The following is a 20,711-nucleotide window of genomic DNA, read 5'->3' as shown; positions in this document are numbered from 1 at the left end:
GTATTTGCTTCAGCTGGTGGGTCATGAAGCCACACCACCTCTTCAGGACTACGGTCATTTTCCATTGTTAAAGGGACATTATTTCTCATTAGAGAGAAGGTACATTACTATGTAGTCAAATCCCATTTAGGAGACTCAGGGCCCCCTGTGACTTAAATGAAACCAACAAGAAACAGAAAAACCTTTTTGTCTGCGAGCCTGAAATAAAAATAACATAGTATGGGCAATGACCTGGATCAAATGCAGGTTGGGAGGTCCCTGCTAGCTCAAAGGACCTATGATTCCTAGAATTCCTTCTGATATTAGTAGCTCGCACTTCTTAAATATTTTCTATAGCCAGACACTGTGTAAGCACTTTATGTGGTATATCTCACATAACTGTGTAATAACACTACAGGAGAGGTATTATGATTACCCTCAGTTATATAGATGAAGAAACTCCGGCACAGAGAGGTTAAGTAACTTGTCTGAGGTCACACATCTAGTGATGATGGAGCCAGAATTCAAATTCAGGCCTTCTAACTCCAGAGACACTAAAAGAAGTGACAAAGGTACCACCAAGATTTGATACTTAATGTTCCAATGGGATTTCTTCTACACACCCATTAAATGATGTTGCTATACTTCTTGCCAAGCATATCAAGAACATAAAACACAGACCTCTCATTTTCTTTTCCTCTGGCTTACAAATTTGTGAAAATTAAGCTAAAAATATTCTCTCATATTATTTGATTCTTTAAAATATAAAATAAATTAAAAAGCAAGTTTCTCTGGGACCAAAGTTCCTTTGGCAGAATATGATTCACATTCAAATTCAAAGAATTTGAAATGAAATATAATATAGAGCTTTCAATGTCTGCAGTGTCCAATCATTCCTTCGAGATTTTTTTTTAAGATTTTATTTATTTATTTGAGAGAGAGAGTGCACAAGCAGGGAGACAGGGGCAGAGGGAGCAGGAGAAGCAAACTCCCTGCTGAGGAGGGAGCCCTCAGGGCTTGTCATGGAGCTCATACCCAGTACCCCAAGATCATGACCTGAGCCAAAGGCAGATGCCCAGCTGACCGAGCCTCCCAGGTGCCCCTCATTCCTTCAAGATTCTATAGCTAAATGCTGTCAAATGTGTGCTTGACATGTGGAGCTAAATCTCCATTATGTCCAGGCATGCGAACTTTGACTGATGGGGTGAACATTTGTTACAGTGATCCTGCCAGATAAGTGGGGGGCCTATTTTGACCTCTGAGATTTCATTATATGAGGAGGTATGCATGCAAAACAAAACATTTTTTCTCTAACTCAATATTTTACAAGAAATCTGCCTGAGAATCCTATCTGCAAATGACTTACGTGTTTAAATGAACCTAACTCCCTTAAAAAATTATGTATCTGAAAATCATACGTGCCAAATAAACATGAATTCTTTGGGCTTATTATCAATTGAAAATTATATTACTCAAAAATAGATCTCTTAGAAAGGATATGATGATGTTTTGCTGACCAGAAAGCTTAAAATTTTAAGAACATATTTTCAATAGGACTGTACTCCTTCCTTAATAAAGAGAACCGAAATTATCCCGTAGCAAGAGGAGGAAAAAATTTGACAAGGAAGACAACTCCAAATAATTCGAAGCATAATGTTCATTAGTGCATGTAATAAACCCTTACATTGAGCACAAAGAAATACATGATTTTGTTGATAGAAAATCCATTTCTCTTGCCTTCACTAAATAAATGGACTAAAGGGATATGTAAAATATATTGACTTCAGGATGTCAAATTATTGGAGCGCCTGGGTGGCTCAGTTGGTTGAGCAGCTGACTCTTGCTTTCAGCTCAGGTCATGATCTTGGGTCCTGGGGATTGAGCCCCGGGTCAGGCTCCACACTCAGCAGGAAGTCGGCTTGGGGATTCTCTCTCCCTCTCCCTCTGCCCTTCCCCCTGCTGGTTCTCTCTCTCTCTCAAATACATAAGTAAATCTTTTTTAAAAAGGATGTCAAATTATTAACCTGCCTGTTTTGGATATGTTGTAGGGGAAGAAGGTATTGTTTGGTGCCTCTTTTAAGCCCTTTGACAAAACTGAGAACACCCAGTATACCCAGGGGCAGTACAGAACAAAGGCCACAAGGCGTCGCTTTCTGACAACGTCTTGCTTGGCAGTTAATATTCTCACAGAAGGATGGGAGGGGAGGGGAGGGATGTTAACTATATTTTGATGTAATAACCCGAAGTGCATTTATTAGAATACACAGCAATTAATGTATCTAGATCAAAGGCAATTTCCCTAAACTGAAAACTTAAATCTTTTTTTTTTCTTTTTATTTTCTTTTCCTCTGGAGCAAAACCAAGCCTGTTGGTATTACTACAGATTAGGAATACTGACGTGAAAATTTTCCATCATTACCGCTTGGTCTTCACAAACATTCAGTGGGATGTCCTGGAGATGGTTATGATCCCTGTATTACAGATGATGAAACCAAAGTCCAGAAAGCTTGTAATCGGCCAGTGGAAATACCAGTGGCCAGGTTTCCTGATACCTACCACGCCAACTGGGAACTGTATGTCCTGCCCCTCCCCACATCCTTCAGAGTGGAGGTGCTTGGGAGTACGGTGTGACTATTTTGCTTTTTGGAAATTAGTGTAAATATTTTAGACAAAAGTGTCAGATATGAATTTGTATTTGTTTATGTTTATAAAAGAAGACTTCAGGGAGTTTTCATGGGTGCTCTAAGCCACTTTGGGCTGTGTCTTAGATGGGTCTCCAAGGAAGCTCATTTTGTTGTTAGGGGTGTGTGTTTGTTGTTGGGGCTGCCAAGCAAAGTACAGATTGGGTGGTTTAAACATGAGAAATTTATTTTCTCACAATTCTGGAGGCTAGAAATCCAAGATCAAGGCGTCGACAGAGCTGATTTCAGCTGAGGCCTGCCTCCTTTGTTTGTAGACAGATCTTCTCTTCTTATAAGGATAAGTCAGGTTGGAACCTCATTTTACATTAATTACATCATTTACATTAATTACCTCTTTAAGGGCCCTATCTTCAAAAATAGTCACATTCTGTGGTACTGGGGGAGGGGGCCATTAGGGCTTCAACATATGAATTTAGAGGAGACACAATTCAATCTGTAACAAGGTGGAAAAGTTGAGAGACCTGCATTACCCCTTCCAACTCTTTACTACCACCATGAGAGTGTTCTAGACTGTGTCCTTAATCTACAACTCCCAAGAGTTGGATGTTATGTATTTCTTTCTCTAAGAAAGCGCCTTAGCTTAATCTGCTTTTTGTATGTAGACCGTCTTGATTGTTTCCTATAGGAGTAGAGCTTGGAGAAAAGGTGTATTATCTCAATTCTTTTACTTTTTTTTTTTAGTGCTCTCCACAATAAGTATAGTCACCATCTGTCACCATACAAAGTTATCACAACACTATTGTTGATATTCCCCATGCTGGACTTTTCATCTTCGTGACTTCTTTATTTTATACCCAGAGGTCTGTATGATCCCCATTCTTGAATTAAGGAATTATATTCAACTTTGGAGCAACTTAAAAACAGGAACAGATGTGTACTTATGAGTACATTTTTCTAAGGATTTAAATTATATTTTTTTAAACTGGAAAATATAGAAAAGCAAAAAGAAGAAAATGAAAATTATTCATCTTACCTCCTAGAGAAAATGCTACCAACGTTATGCATCATCTTTCCAACCTTTTATACACATACATATGTAATACATATATAAATACATATTTAAATTCTATGTGCTGTGTGTTTTTAAGATTTTATTTATTTGTCAGAGAGAGAGAGAGAACTCATGCGCATGCATGAGCAAGGAAAGCGGCAGGCAGAGGGAGAAGCAGGCTCCCCACTGAGCAAGAAGCCCAGTGCAGGACTCGATCCCAGGACCCTGGAATCATGAACTGAGCCGAAGGCAGACGCTTAACTGACTGAACCACCCAGGCGTCCCTGTGTGCTGTTTTTTGATATGTTCATAAAGGTCTTTCTTCCCTCGATCCAAGATTATATAAATAGTTACCTTTATTTTCTTTGAGTATTTTATAGTTTCATTTAATTTTTTTTATTGTGGTAAAATATACCTAACAAAAGTTATCATTTTAACCATTTTTAAGTGGCAGTTAAGTGCCATCAAGCACATTCATAGTATTCTACAACCATCACCACTATACATTTCTAGAAGTTTTTCATCATCTCAAACAGAAACTCTGTACCCATTAAACAATAATTCCTTATCTCTCCCTCTTCCAACCCCTAGTAATTTCTATCACACTTTCTCATAGAGAAATTTGCCTATTCTAGGTAACTCATGTAAGTGGAACTATACAATATTTGTCCTTTTGGGTCTTGTTTATTTCGCTTAGCAGAAATTTTCAAGGTTCATCCATGCTATAGCATCTGTCAGAATTTTGTTCCTGTTTAAGGCTGAGTAACACTCCATTTGATTGTATATTATGGCTTCATTTTTTATGCATAATTTTCTAATCTACATAAACACTATTTTGATATACAGTATTAGGTGAAAATCTAAACTAACTTATTAAATATTTCATCATGTCCCCCACTGATTTGAAATTCTAACTTCATCTTACACTCCAATACCATGAATTCTCAATAGGGACAACATCACCCCCAAGAGTTTGAAAATTGGTTCTTGGGGTACAAAAGAAAATCCTACTCTTTTTTATGTATAAAGCACAGACAAACATGCAGTACATAAAGACATACATATTATATCTGCGGTGCTAAAATTTTATGGGAGGTAGTGATTAGGGGAAAAATCTGAAAAGGTTCCTTTAGGGATAATAAAGGAAAAAAAGGTTGAGAAACCCTGCCCTGTACTACATTCCTACACTTATTTGTATGTTGTTCTGAACTTACTTTGCTCCATTGATGTGCCTGTCCCTGTACTAGAAACACTAAATACTTTTGTTCTTATCATTGTTCATTTCCTTCCTAGAAAGTATGAGAATCTGAGGTCACCATGATCATTTACCGTTTACCTGTCAATGGCCTGTCTCCTTGGACTAGAATGACAGCCCAGTGGGGTCTGGGAGTTGTCCAGTTCATCACTGTGGCCCTGCATTTTAAATGGTGCCTGGCAGAAGGCGCCCACGAAATACTTTTTGGTTGAATTAAAAATTTGAATCTAGTAGGCCAAATCTTTTTTAATTGCTCTTTTTTCTTCAAAAATTTGGCTGCCCTCACCTGTTCACTCTTGGAAATGAACTTCTAATAGACTAAAAAATCCTATCAACTGTGCCCCCACACCCGCCAGAAGGTGGAGCTTCTTGTGGTGGAGACTCAGTGACTCTACTCTGTTGAGGTAACTATAGCCACGAAATCTGGCAGAAACCATCTTAACTAACTGATGGAGGTTACCATCACCATATGCTTATCACATAGCTGGGTATTATGAGAGGGGCACTTCCCCTCTGTGGTAGTCTCCCCCAAAACCTATCACCCCAGTCTATCATGAGAAAACACCAGACAACCCCAAATTCACAATATTCTACAAAATAGCTGAGCAGTACCCTTCAAAAATGTCAGGGTCATTTAAAAAAAAAAAAAAAACAAGGAAAAGCTGAAATATGTCATAGTTCAGAGGAGACTAAGGGAACATGATGACCAAATGTGGAATCCTGGATTAGATCCTGGAATATTAGTGGGAAAACTCTTGAGTTTTTCAGTCGTAGGTCATATATTTGAAATTATAATTATCCTTTCAAATATCTAATATTATTTAGCTAGAAAAATCTAGAACAGGATGTGCTATTTGTTTTATTAAGAAACTGTGAAACATTGTGTGCCAACTATATTTCCATAATAGACATTTTTAAACTTCAGAAATAGATGTTGAATTTGATCACGTACCTTTTTAGAAAATATTAAAATGCTTGTTTTTGCACTACAGATGTAATTTTTTTCTAGTTATTAAAATACCCCTACATCTCTAACTCCTTCTAGGTGTACTATATAATTGTAAAACACTAGAACTGGTTTGCAAGTATTTTATTTAGTTTTTTGGCATCATCACTTAGCAGCAGCCGGGCCTGGGCGGCTCGCGGAGGGAGGCGAATAGGAGCTGGGGCAGAGGCACGGCAGTCCGCCACGGTCAGCGAAGAGTCACCCGGGTGCTAAACGAACGCCGGATAAAAGCCTGCGGGAAGGGCCCCAGACTCGCGAGCGCCCAGAGCTGCGCCGGAAGTGGCGTCATCGAGCCGGCGTCCCTGTCAGCCAATGGCCGCGGGATGCGCCGTCCGAGGGTAACCCTCACCGCACCTGGGGGAAAAGGCGGACGCAAGAAATATCGTCCTTCTACGTTATGACGTGAGTTACCAAGCCAGCTTAGTTAGAGACAAGCGTCTCTTCCCGCTTCTCTGCCGCCAGTTAACCTAGCTCAATGACACCACGCCTTCAACCTGAGGGCCCGCTCATGCGCCGCAGCTGCCCTCACTAACGACGGCTGACAGGCGTGGAGTAAAAGCCGGAAGCAGGCGGGATGGGCGGCGCTGGCAGAGGGCGTGTCGAAGGCGTGGCCTGGCTGCCGTGAGCTCTGGAGGGGCGTGGCCAGCCGCCCCACCTGGGCTTTCAGTCAAAGGCGCACTTAACCGCAGCGGTCCGCCTTCTAGCCGTTTCCAGGGGGCGTGGCCCCGCCCCCGCCCATATTTCTTCCTCTTGGGAAGCACCCCTTGAGTCTCCGAGATTGGGCTGGAGCTGGCTGCTGACTTCCAGTACGTCGGCGGTCTCTAGCGGCGATGGAGGGCGCCCACGAGAACCCCGCAGAGTCTAGCTCCTCCGTCCCCAGGTTCGAAGAGCCTGCCGGCTCGGCCGGAGCCCCCGAGGTATTGCCTCCGGAGGAGTCGGAGGGCTGCGCCCGTTCCTTGGACGCGGCCCCCAAGAAACTCTGTGGCTATCTAAGTAAATTTGGCGGCAAAGGGCCCATTCGGGGCTGGAAATCCCGCTGGTTCTTCTACGACGAGAAGAAATGTCACCTGTATTATTCGCGGACCGCGCAGGATGCCAATCCCTTGGACAGCATCGACCTCTCCAGTGCGGTCTTTGACTGCAAGGCGGACGCCGAGGAGGGGACTTTTGAAATCAAGACTCCCAGCCGGATTATTACTCTGAAGGTAAATGGGGCAGTTTTTTTAACTTGTCAGCCAGGGTGAGTTCCCAGGGCACGGCTGGGCACGTGTGGGTGGTCACGGTAAATTTACTGGAACAAGGATCACAGACCCGGATCTCCCCCAATGAACCCTGGGTGGCCAGGATTTAGTGCATTCCAAAACGCAGTCACACCCATTTCCTCATTGGGCTTCCACGACAAAAGCTGGGATGATGTACCCATATTAGAATCAAGAAACTGAGTCTTGGTGAGATGAAGTGACCAGCCAGAGGTCATGCGTCTCCAGAGTGGTGTAGCCCACACTTGAAATCCCTGAGTCTTTCTACCTCTCAGTACTGTATCAAAACTTACTTTTTGGTGTGCCTTAACAATGCAGTTACCTTAACTTTCTTACTTGGGGCTGAAATATAGTCAAAATATGAACTGTGCAATCCTCTCGTAGCCGGGATTCTGAATCACTTTTCTTGACATTTTGGCCAAGAGGAATGAATGCTGAGCAAACATTGGTGGGGATTGGGAGATAAAATACTTTGGTTTTTCAGATCAGCCTAGAATGTTCATAGAGGCATGTCTTAACGTGTTTTACCATCAGTACGTTTTGTTTTATTATCACCTTTAACTTAGAAAGCCTGAAACAGTGGAAAGGCCATGTGCTTTGAACTCAGACAGGCTTGGATTCAAATTCTGCATCAGCTGCTTACTAGCTGTGTCACCCTGGGCAAATTACTTAACCTCTCAGAATCTAGGTAGTTTGTGAGATTTAAAACAAGGTGTGTAAGCATCTGGCACCTACAAATTGTTGAATTAATCCCAGCATCTAGATACAGCCTAGCACCTAGTGGGTGCTCAATAAATTCCTATTTAATGAACCCACATGGTGATAGAACCAAGGTCATAATGTTCATGTCAAGAGGAGGTGCCCCAGAACTTGAGTGGAAAGACAAATCTGGGCTAAGAGTTCTGGGATTCACACCCATCAGAGAAGACTCCCGGCCCCACCCCATCTTCTGCCCCTTCACCCCCACTCCCAGCCAACTGGTCATCTATTGAGCCTCTGGATGTAGCCCATAGTTTCAGTTCCCCTTTAATGGCTGGGCTTGGCTGGTGACCAGGCTGGGAAAATCAGATAAAATAAGGCAAACCTGGAATTCCAGGCCAGGGAAGGCAGGCATTTCAGAGGTCATGTAGGTTATGGGTCATGTGTCCCCTCCCACACCGGCTGAGTGCTGTCTACTGGATCTCCAACACATGTCTTTTACTGTTCCCTTGATCTGTGTTTGTGTCTGGCTCTGTGCTAAGCACTGGGGCATGGAGCCAAATCATATCTGCCCCCAGGTTCTCAAACAGCTTACAGTCTGATAAGGGAACTGAGGGAAACTGGCACACACAGTGAAATGTTCTGTAGAGATGCTAAGTCTGTACCAGCAAAGTGTGGTTCTACTGAGCAGAAGGGTCCACCCAGGAGGGAAGCACAGAGGAGGAGATGACATCTGAGGCCTGAAAAAGGGATTTGGTTTTCTACGAGCAGACAAGAGGGAGAAGGGTATTCCTGGCCACAAGAGCCCCATGGGCAAAGACAGGAAACATGATACAGCCCAGAGTGTCCTGGCCAGTCACAGGAGCCTGGGGTATGGAGGGGCCCAAAAGATGGAGTGGGAGAGCAGGGGCCGAAGCATAGGGCGTCTGTGAGTTAGGCCTGGGAGCTTGGACTTTGTCCTGTGGGCTGTGGGAAATTGTCAGAGAGCTTTAAGCAAGGAAGCTCTGTGAGATTAGAATGTTTAGAAGGCTCAATGTGGCTGTTGGGTAGAGAAAAACTTAGAAGGCAAGGCTGCTGGTCAGGGAGTCCATCAGGAGGTGATCGGGAGAGAATGGTGAGTGAGCTAGAGCTGTGACGGGGGGAGGGAAATAAAATGGGGGTGACTAGGGATGTGAGGGAAGAGGAATACAAAGGAGGAGTCGGGGTGGCTGACTGTCCAGCTGGGCCAGTCACGACTGAGGGAGCCCAGGGCGGGGAGGCCGTAGGACACCCACTCAGTAGACTCTTAAGTTCCAAGAGGATGGGACCGTGACACGTATAGTAGGTGCTTAATATACACTTGTCCAGTGAATTAATAAAATGGGGCATCGGGGTATGGGCTGGAGCTTGTCAGCGCAAGGTGTTGGTGAAGGCCTGGGAGGGGCTGAGGGTCTCTCAGTGAGAGTGTATAGAATGAGAAGACTGGTGGGCATCATTTTATTTTATCTTATGTGGTACCTCTCTGACAGGCCTAGGGCCTCTTTCATGGAACCCCCTGGCCTCTTGCACACCTTACCTGTGGACCACTCAGAAGGGGGAACCTGCCCTGGTAGCCGCATAGCCTGCCGCCTGCTGCTGTTCTCACATGGCCTTGTTGGCAGCTCTGTGAGGCTCACCATCCACTCCCAGCCAGCTTCCTAGGTTCCTTGGCCCACCTGATCCCAGGCCTTCTCTAGGTAAGCCACAGCCTCCAGGCCGTAAATGACCACAAAGCTGTGGTCTAAAGGGGGAGATCCAGGTTCTGGGACCAGCTCCACCACCACCTGCCTGAGCAACTTCAGAGCCTTAGTTCTCCATCTGTAGAAGGGCTGGTCCCTCCTGGAGGATCCAGCAACAGAATAGATGGGAAAGTAGGTATTTGGATCATCCAGGGAGACTAATGACCATCATCAACCATTGCCTTGTTTGGGGTACCTGAAGGGTGCCTCTGTGTTATTACTGTGTGCATATGGCTTTCCAGTCCCCAGTCATATCCATGATTTTGGTGCATCCGCAAAACAGAGGAGGGATTCTCTCCATTTCGTAAAAAGTCTTTTAAGATTCCTGGACCCAATTCCAACGTGGGACATGGAGGGTCCCCCTACCCCTGCCCGCCAACAACACCAAGCAGTTCTCTGTCTCTCTCTCTAGGTAGGCTCCATGCTCAATGTAGGGCTCAAACTCACAACTCTGAGATCAAGAGTTGTGTGCTCTACCAACTGAGCCAGTCACGCACCCCCAACTCAATTCTAACACTGTCTACCCAGAGACAGCATCAGATTCCACAGGTTAAGGGCTTAGTCCTATAAGACTTCCCCCACACCTCGCTTCAGATGCCAGTGGCAAGCTCCAGACTGTTACTTGTGTGTCTGACAACCAGCTACAGATTGGAGTTTCCAATGACCTCCTCCTCAAGTTCCATTAGTCTGCTAGAGTGGCTCCCAGAACTCAGGGAAACACTTACATTCACCAGTTTATTAAAGGATGTGAGAAAGGATACCAGTCAACAGGTGGATGAAGAGATGCACAGGGCAAGGTCTGGGGAAGGGCAGGAGTGTCCACGCCCGCTCCAGGTACACCAGTCTCCCCACATTTCCATGTTCACCAGCCCAGAAGCTCTCCAAACCCAGTCCTTTGGGTTTTTAGGGAGGCTTCATTACATAGTCGTGTTGACTAAGTCATTGACCATTCTTCCATTCAACCTCCAGCCCCTTTCCCCTCCTGGGAGGGAGACGGATGGGACTGAAAGTCCAAGCCTAATCATGTGATTGATTCTCCTGGCAACCAGCCCCCCCATCATTAGGTTACCTAAGGGCTTTCCAAGAGTTACCGTGTTAAAACAAGAAAAGTCACCTTTATCGCCCTTATCCCAGGAAATTCTAAGGGATTTAGGAGCTGTGAGCCAGAAAGCATGGACAAAGATCAAATACATATGAAAAATATAGTTTTGGTCATTTGAATGACCAGATATATGTTTCTTATAAATCACAATATCACAGTCAGTTAAGACATTACGATGTCACACAGGGAGATGGTAATGGCGCCAGGCTCCCCCCCACCCCACCAGGCCAGACTTTCAAAGCTCTCTCCCTGTCTCTTACCGCCCCCAAATGCCCTTGTCCAGTGAGCCCATTTTGAGCACCTGCAGTGTGTCAGCTACTGTGCTGGGCGCTTCACCTTCCTTACCTCATTGCGTCCTCCTAACTGCCCCATGACAGGAGTGCTCTTGCCATCATAGCACAGATGAGGAAACTGAGCCCAGAAAGGCTAAGGAACCTCAGGGTTTGGGACCGGATCCGGATTCTCTTCTGTGGCCAAGAGCGGGTGATGTTTCAGAGGTGGGTGCCCATCGGCTGTGACAGTTTTTTTTTGTTTTTTTTTTCTGGGAGGGAGAGAATTACCAAGCCTCCTGTGACCTTCCCTCGTCACAGACCCAGTGCCACGTGAGGGCACAGGGCCATACCAATTAACCCTTGTGCTTCTCAGGCCTCCACCAAGCAAGTGATGGTGTACTGGCTGCAGCAGCTGCAGATGAAGCGCTGGGAGTTCCACAGCAGCCCACCTGCACCTCCCGCCGTCCCCGACGCCGCCCTGGCTGCCAACGGGCCTACCCTGCGCCTCGAGCTAGGTACCCAGTGGGTTTGCCTCCTGCCCGCACCCCCAGGGCTCGTGATGACCAAGCCTTCCCCCTCCTGTTGGGAGTGAGTGGGAGGAGCCTCTGCTAAAGAAGCAAAGAACCAGGGGGGTGAGTCAGGATCAGTTAGGGCACAGTGTAGCCTCAAGGGCAGGAATAGGGGCTCTGAGGCAAGGACGTCTGGGTTCAAATCCTAATCCTGTGTGCTTAGTCTTTCTGAGCTTCAGTTTCCTTCCATGTAAAATGAGCTTCATGAGTCATACCCACTTCTTGGGGTTATTATGAGAACTCAGTGAATCCATGCACCTGGAGTGGTTGAAACAAGGCCTGCACGTTGTCCGAGCTCAGGAAACGGCAGCTGCTAGTTCCATGACGGTTATGGGAAGTTCTGGAGAAATGAAACTCGCACAGGGTTGCTGTGAGGAAGGTTAGTGAAAAATGCAGCTATTGTTGCTGTTCTGACACATAGGCTTTTTTGCCGCGAGTTGGGTAGCGCAGTGGTTTTATCCGTAGTGGTCCCGTAAGCAGAATCCTTCACCCCTACGTGGGCCGCAAAGGAAGTTTCTCGGTCCCAAGTCCTAGGACACCCTCAGTGTGGAGGAGTCCTGGAGATAACACCCTCCCACCCCACGCTGGGGCGCGGCTGGCAGTGTGCTTGGCAGGTTGAGAATCGGGACAGAGCACCCCCGCTGCCCCCATAAGAGCTTGGAACCTTATCGCAGTTCCGTTCCTCGCTGCGGCGTGGTAACAGGGAGGCCGAAGAGGCCAGGGCACGACTGGTGGCCAGGCGCCTCTAGACCTCTGTACCTGGGTGTTCTACCTGTGCCAGACCAAGCTCATCTGCCCTTGACCCTCTGCTCCCCCAGTTTCCTTCCCCTCGTGAAATGGCCCTTCACTTACCAGGTTGCTGCCGAACAGGGCGCCGCCCTCACCCCTTGCCCCTTCGGCAGTCTCGGTGGTGAGCCAAGCCGGTCTGTCACTGTGCTGGCTGTGCCTGCCCTCCAGCCCCTGCTCGCTGCCAGTGCCCCGGGTCAGGCCCCGGCTCCTAGCCAGAAAGCCCCAGCAGCCTCCTCAGCCCTGGCCCGTGTCCCATGTCGCGGTGGCCTGCCAGCTCGGACCCATCCTCCCCACTGCGGCCTGAGTGGGCTTTCTGAAATGAGTGCTGGAGCCCTGTCCCCTGGCAAGGCCCCCCACCACATCGCAGGCCCAGCCTTTCAGCACAGTGCTCAGGGCTCGTCCTCTCTTGCCCCACCTCTGCCTGCTCCCCGCAGTGCCTGCCTCGTGCTGTGAGCTTCGGCAGCACCAGAAGTGCGTCTGCCTGGCAAATTCCTGCTTGTTCTTTATAGCCACGCTCCAGTGTTGCCTCCTGCTCTTGCCGGCCTCCCCTTGGAAGCCCCCCAGCACTCTGCCAGCTGGACTCTGTGTGAGGCCTCAACGCTTCGTTCACATGGTTCTAACAAGGCCTGTCACGTTGTGTTCTCATTTAGCATCCTTCTCAGTCTCTGCCCTCAGGGATGGGGGCCATGTCTTTGTCACTTATGTCCCTGGTACCGGCTGCCCTGCCTGGTACATTGGATATTTTTGAGCGAATGCATTGGATTTTATTATTAAATGATGAAGGGAACGTAAAACCCTTAGCCTAATGCCAGGCACATAGTAATTGCTCAGTGCATAGTAGCTGTCCTAATAAGGTGGTTATTACGTGTGTACACGTACAGTACTACTCTTAAAATAACGGCTGTTGTTTAGTGTTAGTGTTAATAATAATTATCAGTCATTTTCTCCAAGAACCTTCTGGGTGTTTCATGGTTGTAAGGGCTTTCTTTGGGGAAGGGTTTGTTTGTGCTTCTGTACTTCCATTCCACCCTCCAGTCCCCATCTGCCAGAGAGCCAGACAGCCCTGGCTGAGTTCAGAACTGTAGCCTGAGTCAGCATAATTGCTGGAGATCAGCCTCAAATTAGAAGCAACGAGACACTCTCCTGATAACCGAATTCTTGTATGTCTGGAACTGAAATTGGAACTGCAGTGGCATTGGGATCCCACAGGCTCTTCTACTGTGCTGAACCCTGTCCACGCTCTTGAATTCTGTGGCTTTGGTTTAGCACACCTAGTGGGCCTCTTCTGGGCCAGCCCCTGCTGGGGACATGGTGGGGAGGCCGTTGTTCAAGGAGGACACGGGTGGGAGACGCAGGAAGCTGGGATGTGGGCTTCTCCTGAAACGCTTCTCTTCCCACAGCAAGCCTTCACCCTCCCCGACCAGGTCCCTGCAAAACCTTCCCCAGCCCACCAGAAAGACGTTTCTGGACTTGTGAGCAAGCTGGGAGGCCCTGGATTAGCTGTCTGGAGCAGGTTGCCCCACCTCCAGTCTCCACCCTTCCTGGGAGGAAGCAAAGCCTGCTCCTAGAGCAGTGAAAACCAACTGACTCACATCTGACTTTGAGTCACAGACATTTCATCTTCTAAAAAGTGTCCTATCGCTGCTGTTGAGCAATCTGCAAGGCATGTTCTCTTCTCTACAGCTTTTAAACGTTTATACCTTTATTTTCTGCTTTACCAAAACATTGGTCTCCAAAAGAGCTGAGAAAGATCAAGGGCAAACCAATTTATAATTTATATATGTTGCCCAAGTAGGATCCAATTTACATTAAATAGCACTCTTGTAATTATATATTATCATAAAAATATGCATACCACTTACACTGTTCTAACACTTTACACGCATCACGTTATCTAATCCTCACATCAATGTTATAAGGTAGTGTTGTTCCCATCTTACAGAAGAGGCAAATGAGGCCCCCAGAGGCCAAGGGAGCTGTTCAAAGTCACAGAGCAAGAAAATGTCGGCACTGAAATTTGAACCCTAGTCTGCAGGCTCACAACCCTCTCCTCGTGCTGAGGAAGCACCTGCCATGTCCAGGGCCCGGCCGGGAAGTGACCTGCTGGCCCAGGCCCCTTTCACGGGGCAATGACTTCCTACTGGTGATAGAGCAGTGCCTGCAGCTCAGGCAAAGGGGGGATTAAAAATAAACGTTGCCGAAAATTCCGTGTGTGGTCTGCTCACTGAGTGTATTTCTCCTCACTGAGGGTATGACCCAGACCAGAGCCTTGGGTCATCAGTTGTGTTTCCTGCAGGAAGTGCTGACCTTCACTGTGGCGTCACCACCGTAGCTGTCCCTTGAAGACCTCCGTGCACTGGGGGCTAGTGCCTTCCGGGGCAGCCCCTCCCTTCTTGGAACCATCTGCCTGTCACAAAGCCTGCTCTGACAAGCCACGTAGTTTTAGTGGCAAAGCAAGGAACTGTGAGTGCACGGCTCGGCTGCCGGCTGTGTGACCCTGGCCACCAGAAGCCTTCTGAGCCACTGTTTCCTCCCTGGTGAATCCAACCAGCGGTGACATTTATTGCCAAGGCTTAGTTGGTATGACCTCAAAGGAGGTTTAGGGCCACAGGTGGAAGTTAAAACAGATGTTGGCAGTTACGGGAAGTACTTGCCAAAACATTAAAATCTGAGACAAAGTGTACATGTTTTTGCTCTGAATGAGGGAGAATAAAGATGGTTAAAGTATTGATAAACCAGAAGACCTTAATTATTTTGAATCAACTCAAAGTCTGGGTTAAAGACTACTTTTGGAAAGATGCAAGTCCACAGAATGGGGCTTTATGGTTTTCTAAATATGTTCATACCCTTGACCTCTGCAAGAGACAAGGTGGGGAGTATCCTTCCCATTTTAAAAATGTGGAACCTGAGGCCAGAAGAGAAAATGTGATTTCCAGCCTGCTCATAGCACCCTTCCAACAGAACCATGATTTGGCTTCAGGTCTTCCAACTCCACAGCTGTAGCCCAGATTCCTTGGGGCTTCAGTTGAATCCCCGAGGGCCCTGTGGGTCCAGCCAGATGAGATCCCCTCTTAGCACTCCCCTGCCCATTTGTCCTTCCGAGCCTTGTCTCCTCTGGTCCCTCCCGGCATCCTCAGCTCTGGGTCTGGAACCCCTTGCTGCTGCCTGTACTTACACACCCAGAAAGATCCTCCCTCACTCCTTCGGCAGGTCAAAATCTTTTCCTGCCCTCTAGGCCCTGCTCCAGTGCCCTTCCTCCAGGATCATGGAGGATCATGCCTATTCCTTGTGTTCTTAAGCATTCTTCATTAGCGTCCTTTTAAACAGCTGAATAATATTCTGTTTTCTGAGGACATCGTGATTTATTTAACCTCTCCCCAGATCTTTACTTCCAGTTTGAGGGAGTTATTTCCAGGTTGAGGCCAGACAGGGCCAGGATAAACCTCTTGGCTCATAAAGTTTTATCTGCATATCAGGTAACTTTTCGGATGGATCCTCAGAGGTAGAAGTATCTGCGGTTCTGCATATTTTAACGGAGTTTTCAGGAAGACTTTCTCAGCAAGATGCATCATTTTCCTGGGAGAACATTTGATGAAAAGCCTGCCTCTTTGGCTGCTCTTAACCTACAAGGAAGGCTTCCTCGGGCAGCCCCCGACTCCCACCTGGGAGCTGAGCCTGTAGCACCTCTGTCTAGTGTGTCCAAGTGCAGTGACCCAAGTGGATGACTGCCCTTTTCTTCCCCAGAGCAAGAGGAAGCAGAGCTGGAGGACTTCCTGTGCCCTGTGCGAACGCCCCCCGGGCTTGTGGGTGTGGCGGCTGCCTTGCAGCCCGTGCCTGCCATGCCCTTGGCCCTTCAGAACATTTCCCTCAAGCATCTTGGAACTGAAATACAGTAAGTACGGTGGGACTGAGGGGCTGGCCAAGCTGCACACAGCCCCTTCTTTGGAGCTTACAATGATCTGTTGTGATCCCTGCAGGGAGGTGGGCCTGGGGAGAAGGTTAGGGGCTTCATTTTTAATTCATCACATCATTACTTTAAAATATTACATTTGTTGTTCTGACTTTTGAAAGTAGTGCATATTCTTTTTTTTTTTCATTTTTTTTTAAGATTTTATTTATTTGAGGGGCGCCTGGGTGGCTCAGTCGTTAAGCGTCTGCCTTCAGCTCGGGTCATGATCCCAGGGTCCTGGATTGAGCCCCGCACTGGGCTCCCTGCTCAGCGGGAAGCCTGCTTCTCCCTTTCCCACTCCCCCCAGCTTGCGTTCCTGCTCTTGCTGTGTCTCTCTGTGTCAAAAAAATGAATAAAATCTTTTTTTTAAAGATCTTATTTGAGAGAGTGAGAGAGCGAGAGAGAGTGGGGTGAGGGGCAGAGGGAGAAGCAGACTCCCCGCTGAGCAGGGAGCCTGATGCGGGACTTGATCCCGGGACTCTAGGATCATGACCTGAGCCAAGGGCGGATGCTTAACCGACTGAGCCACCCAGGCACCCCAAGGTAGTGCATGTTCTTTGTAGGAAATTAGAAACATCTCGAAATGTACAGATTTTCAATTACCCATGATCCTATCACCCAGAGAACATTCTTAGCATTTGGTATATCTCTTTCCTCTGCATTTTCTATATACATATATGCATAACTGAGATCATACTGAATGTAACATGATAATGGCATCACAAGTGTCTTCATATGGGAAACGCATCAAATTATTCACTTTTTTTTCCAGAGTGACTGTATGCAACCCACTTTTTAAAATTTTTTTTACATAAGTTTTATTTTATTTTCATCATGATAGGTGTACTCTTAAATCTCCATCACCTATTTCACCCATTCCCCCACCCAGCTCCCTTCTGGCAACCACCAGTTTGTTCTCTAGAGTTAAGAGTCTTTTTCTTGGTTTGCCTCTCCTCTCTCTCTCTCTTTTTTCCTTTGTTCATTTGTTTTGTTCCTTAAATTCCACATATGAATGAGATCATATGGTATCTTTCTTTGATGATTTATTTCGCTTAGCATTATATTCTCTCGCTCCATCCATGTTGTTGCAAATGGCGAGCTTTCATTCTTTTTATGGCTGAGTAATATTCCATTGTGTATATATACCACATCTTCTTAATCCATTCATCTGTCAATGGACGCTTGGTCTGCTTCGATAATTTGGCTGTTGTAAATAATGCTACAATAAACATAGAGGTGCATGTATCCCTTTGAATTAGAGTTTTTGTATTTTTTGGGTAAATACCCAGTAGTGTGATTACTAGATTGTAGGGTAGTTCTATAATTTTTTAATTTTTTGAGGAACCTCATTACTGTTTTCCAGAGTGGGTACACCAGATCACATTCCCACCAATGGTGCAGGAGGGTTCTATTTTCTCCACATCCTTACCGACACTTGTTGTTTCCTGTGTTGTTAATTTTAGCCATTCTGACAGGTGTGAGGTGATACCTCATTGTAGTTTTGGTTTGCATTTCCCTGCTGATAAGTGATGTTGGGCATCTTTTCATGTGTCTATTGGCCATCTGGATGTCTTCTTTGAAGAAATGTCTGTTCGTGTCTTCTGTCATTTTTTAAGAGGATTATTTGGTTTTGGGGTGTTGAGTGGTATCAGTTCTTTATGTATTTTGGATACTAATCCTTTACTGGATATGTCATTTGCAAATATCTTCTCCCATTCAGTCGGTTGCCTTTTAGTTTTGTTGATTGTTTCCTTCACAGTGCAGAAGCTTTTCATCTTGATGTAGTCCCAATAGTTTATTTTTGCTCTTGTTTCCCTTGCTTCGGGAGGCATATCTAGAAAAACGTTGCTACAGCCAATGTAAGAGAAATTACTGCTGTGCTCTCTTCAAGGATTTTTATGGTTTAAAGTCTCACATTTAGATCTTTAATCCAGTGATCCAGTTTCACTCTTTGGCATGTAGCTGTCCAGTTTTCCCAATGCTATTTGTTGAAGAAACTGTCTTTCCCATCGCATATTCATTCCTCTTTTGTTGAAGGTTAATTGACCATAAAACTGTGTGCTTATTTCTGGGTTTTCTATTCTATTCCATTGATCTATGTGTCTATTTTTTTGCCACTATCACACTGTTTTAATTACTACCACTTTGTAATATAACTTGAAACCTGGAATTGTGATGCCTCTAGTTTTGTTTTTCTTTTTTAAAATTCACTTTTAACGTGTGTAACTTACTGTACATTGATCATATCTCAGCTACTTTTTCATTTGTTTTTCATTATTTATACAATTTCCCACTAGTAAGATTTGTTTTAAATAGTTCATAAGAAGATAGCAGTATGTCCTGAGCTTTGGAGGCAGACTGCCTGGACTTGTATCAGAGCTCCACCGGTCAGGGGCTGTGCTGCCCGTGGCAACTTGTTTGATTTCTCTGTGCTTCACTTAAATTGTTAGAGATGTAAGTACAGTAGTGCCTGCCCTACACCATTAGTGTGGGAATTTAATGGGTCAATGCATGCAAAGTGCTTTAGAACTATGCTTGGCAATGGTAAGCACTTTATAAATATTGTCTGGTGCTACTGTCATTAATCTAACTGAAGAAAAGGAAGCTGTTGGGAATTTAAATGGTACCCAATACTGATCCTGTTGGGGTGCTTATTTTCTGCGTGGACTTCAGATAGACTGGGACCTCTTAAGAAGCAGCTTAGATTATTCCCTGGACTTGGATTAGAGACCCCTGGCTCTGTGTGACTCAGACACAGCATTTCCCTGCCGGCCTCAGTGTTTGAATTCCCTCAGGTAGCTAGAAGGGTGGTGATGCTGTTTCCAGGAGAGAAGCAGGTTTTAGAGAAAAGACGAGTGTCCTCTAAGCCCTGCTGGCCCATGAGGCATTTGGGTGGAGGGGCCTGGAACTCAGGAGAGTAATCTGAGCTGGAGGGAGAGACTTGGGGGTGTCAGGCATGGGTGAGCCCCCCAGGGTGAGTGGACAGGGAGGGTGCCCTGCAGGGGATCTTCCTTCAGGGGGAGCTGGAGGGAACTGGGTGCATTGGGAGCCTGCTGTGGGGGTGAAGGGGCTGAGAAATCCAGCCATCCAGCCAGGATATATCCAGTGTGGTCTCACCAAGCTTAAGCCAGGTTTGTGCCTGATGAAGGCTACAAACAGAAGTGGGGGAGAGAACATGCAGAGACAGAAAGGAAGGAAGTTTCAGAGGATCAGTTGGTTACTTCCCTCCTGACATTTGTAACAACCCACAGAAAATGTGAGGAAAAAGTGCAAGAGGTGGGCTACTTGCCCTGGGCTGCTGAGAGCTGTGGTAAGATCGGTGGTTGTTTTTGTCTCCTGCACCCTGGGCCCTGGCTGGTCTTAGAGCGTGGGTCATACTCTGGGGAAGGGAGTAGGAGTGCTTCTAGAGCACTGTGCTAGGTTCTTTGTACCATCACCAAGTTGTCTGGACAAACCTGTAAGGTAGTGTCATAACATTTTAGCTCTTAGGGCATAGAGTCAGACATCTGGGTCTGATGCTCAGTCTCCCCACTTACTAGCTTTGTGGCTTTGGCTACTTATCCTTTCTGAATCTCCGTTCTCTTCTGTGTACAATGGAGGTGATACTAAGACTCACTTCACTGGGCTCTTGTGAGGATTGAATGAGTTGAATGACTAGTGTCAGCTTAGTGCCTGACCCATGGAAGGGCCCAGTCACTGTCTGTTGTGGACATGTTCTTCATCCTCATTGCAGATCAGGAAACCCAGGCTCAGGGAGGTTAAATGGCTTGCCCAAGGTTATCTTTCCAGAGCAAGTCTTTATGACCACTCCCCTGACACTAACCAGGTCTTTCAGACTTAGAGCTAATCCTACCCAGAAAATGACCTATGAACTGCTCCATACAAGGTCAATAAATTTATGAAATGGAGATACCTCTTCCAGTATAATAGTTTGGCTGGTAGTGGCCTGCTGGGTTGTGTCAGTAGTGAGTGAGCACCCTGTCCCCAGAGGTGATGTGTGCTAGAGCTTAGGAGGCCCTTTGCTACCCTGGAGTTGGTGTTTCTATACCCTCCCCTACCCAGCGATAACTGCTTGTGAGCCCCTGGCATTAGGGAGGCTGTACTTCCTGGGCAAGAGGAAGCAGAGGCAGCAATGATGGTCACCCCACCTAGCCAGCACCTCTAGTATAAGAATGTGTTCCTCTCCGACTGTGTGCCTGTGATTTGTGAGATCCATGTAACAGGGCTCAGCACAGGACCCAGCACAAAGTGGTACTCAGTAAATAGTGCTCTTCATGACCACCATTTTCTTTTTCATATGACCACTACCCTTTTATCTGTGGATGGGGGAAGTAAGAACTGGGAAGGGGAAGTGACTAGCCCAAGGAGTCCAAGGCTCCATA

At 46.4% G+C, this 20,711-nt stretch overlaps 1 protein-coding gene across 7 annotated transcripts in view; it reads left to right on the top strand.

Moving 5' to 3' along the window:
* Positions 1-6,247: 6,247 nt before the first annotated feature.
* Positions 6,248-20,711, top strand: part of TBC1D2 (TBC1 domain family member 2) — a 50,365-nt gene continuing 35,901 nt past the window's right edge. For 4 of the 7 annotated variants that reach the window (XR_003610226.2, XM_028108793.2, XM_028108796.2 and 1 more), the window contains exons 1-4: positions 6,248-7,138; positions 11,128-11,247; positions 11,396-11,537; positions 16,125-16,272. Coding sequence is in view for 5 of the 7 variants with exons in the window: in XM_028108793.2 (XP_027964594.2) it covers positions 6,764-7,138; positions 11,128-11,247; positions 11,396-11,537; positions 16,125-16,272 (785 nt within the window). In the remaining 2 variants the exon portion in view is untranslated. Of the gene's footprint in view, positions 7,139-9,399; positions 9,607-11,127; positions 11,248-11,395; positions 11,538-16,124; positions 16,273-20,711 lie in introns of all 7 variants that reach the window. The other 3 variants (XR_015766851.1, XM_028108795.2, XM_028108797.2) reach the window with 2 other exon arrangements.

The sequence above is a fragment of the Eumetopias jubatus genome, unplaced genomic scaffold (genome assembly GCF_037043125.1).
Source record: "Eumetopias jubatus isolate StellerSeaLion01/CBP00866 unplaced genomic scaffold, mEumJub1_p1.0 scaffold_15, whole genome shotgun sequence".
Lineage (NCBI taxonomy): Eukaryota > Metazoa > Chordata > Mammalia > Carnivora > Otariidae > Eumetopias > Eumetopias jubatus.
The sequence above is the reverse complement of the archived record's forward strand: the minus strand, read 5'-3'. Positions and strand labels throughout refer to the sequence as shown.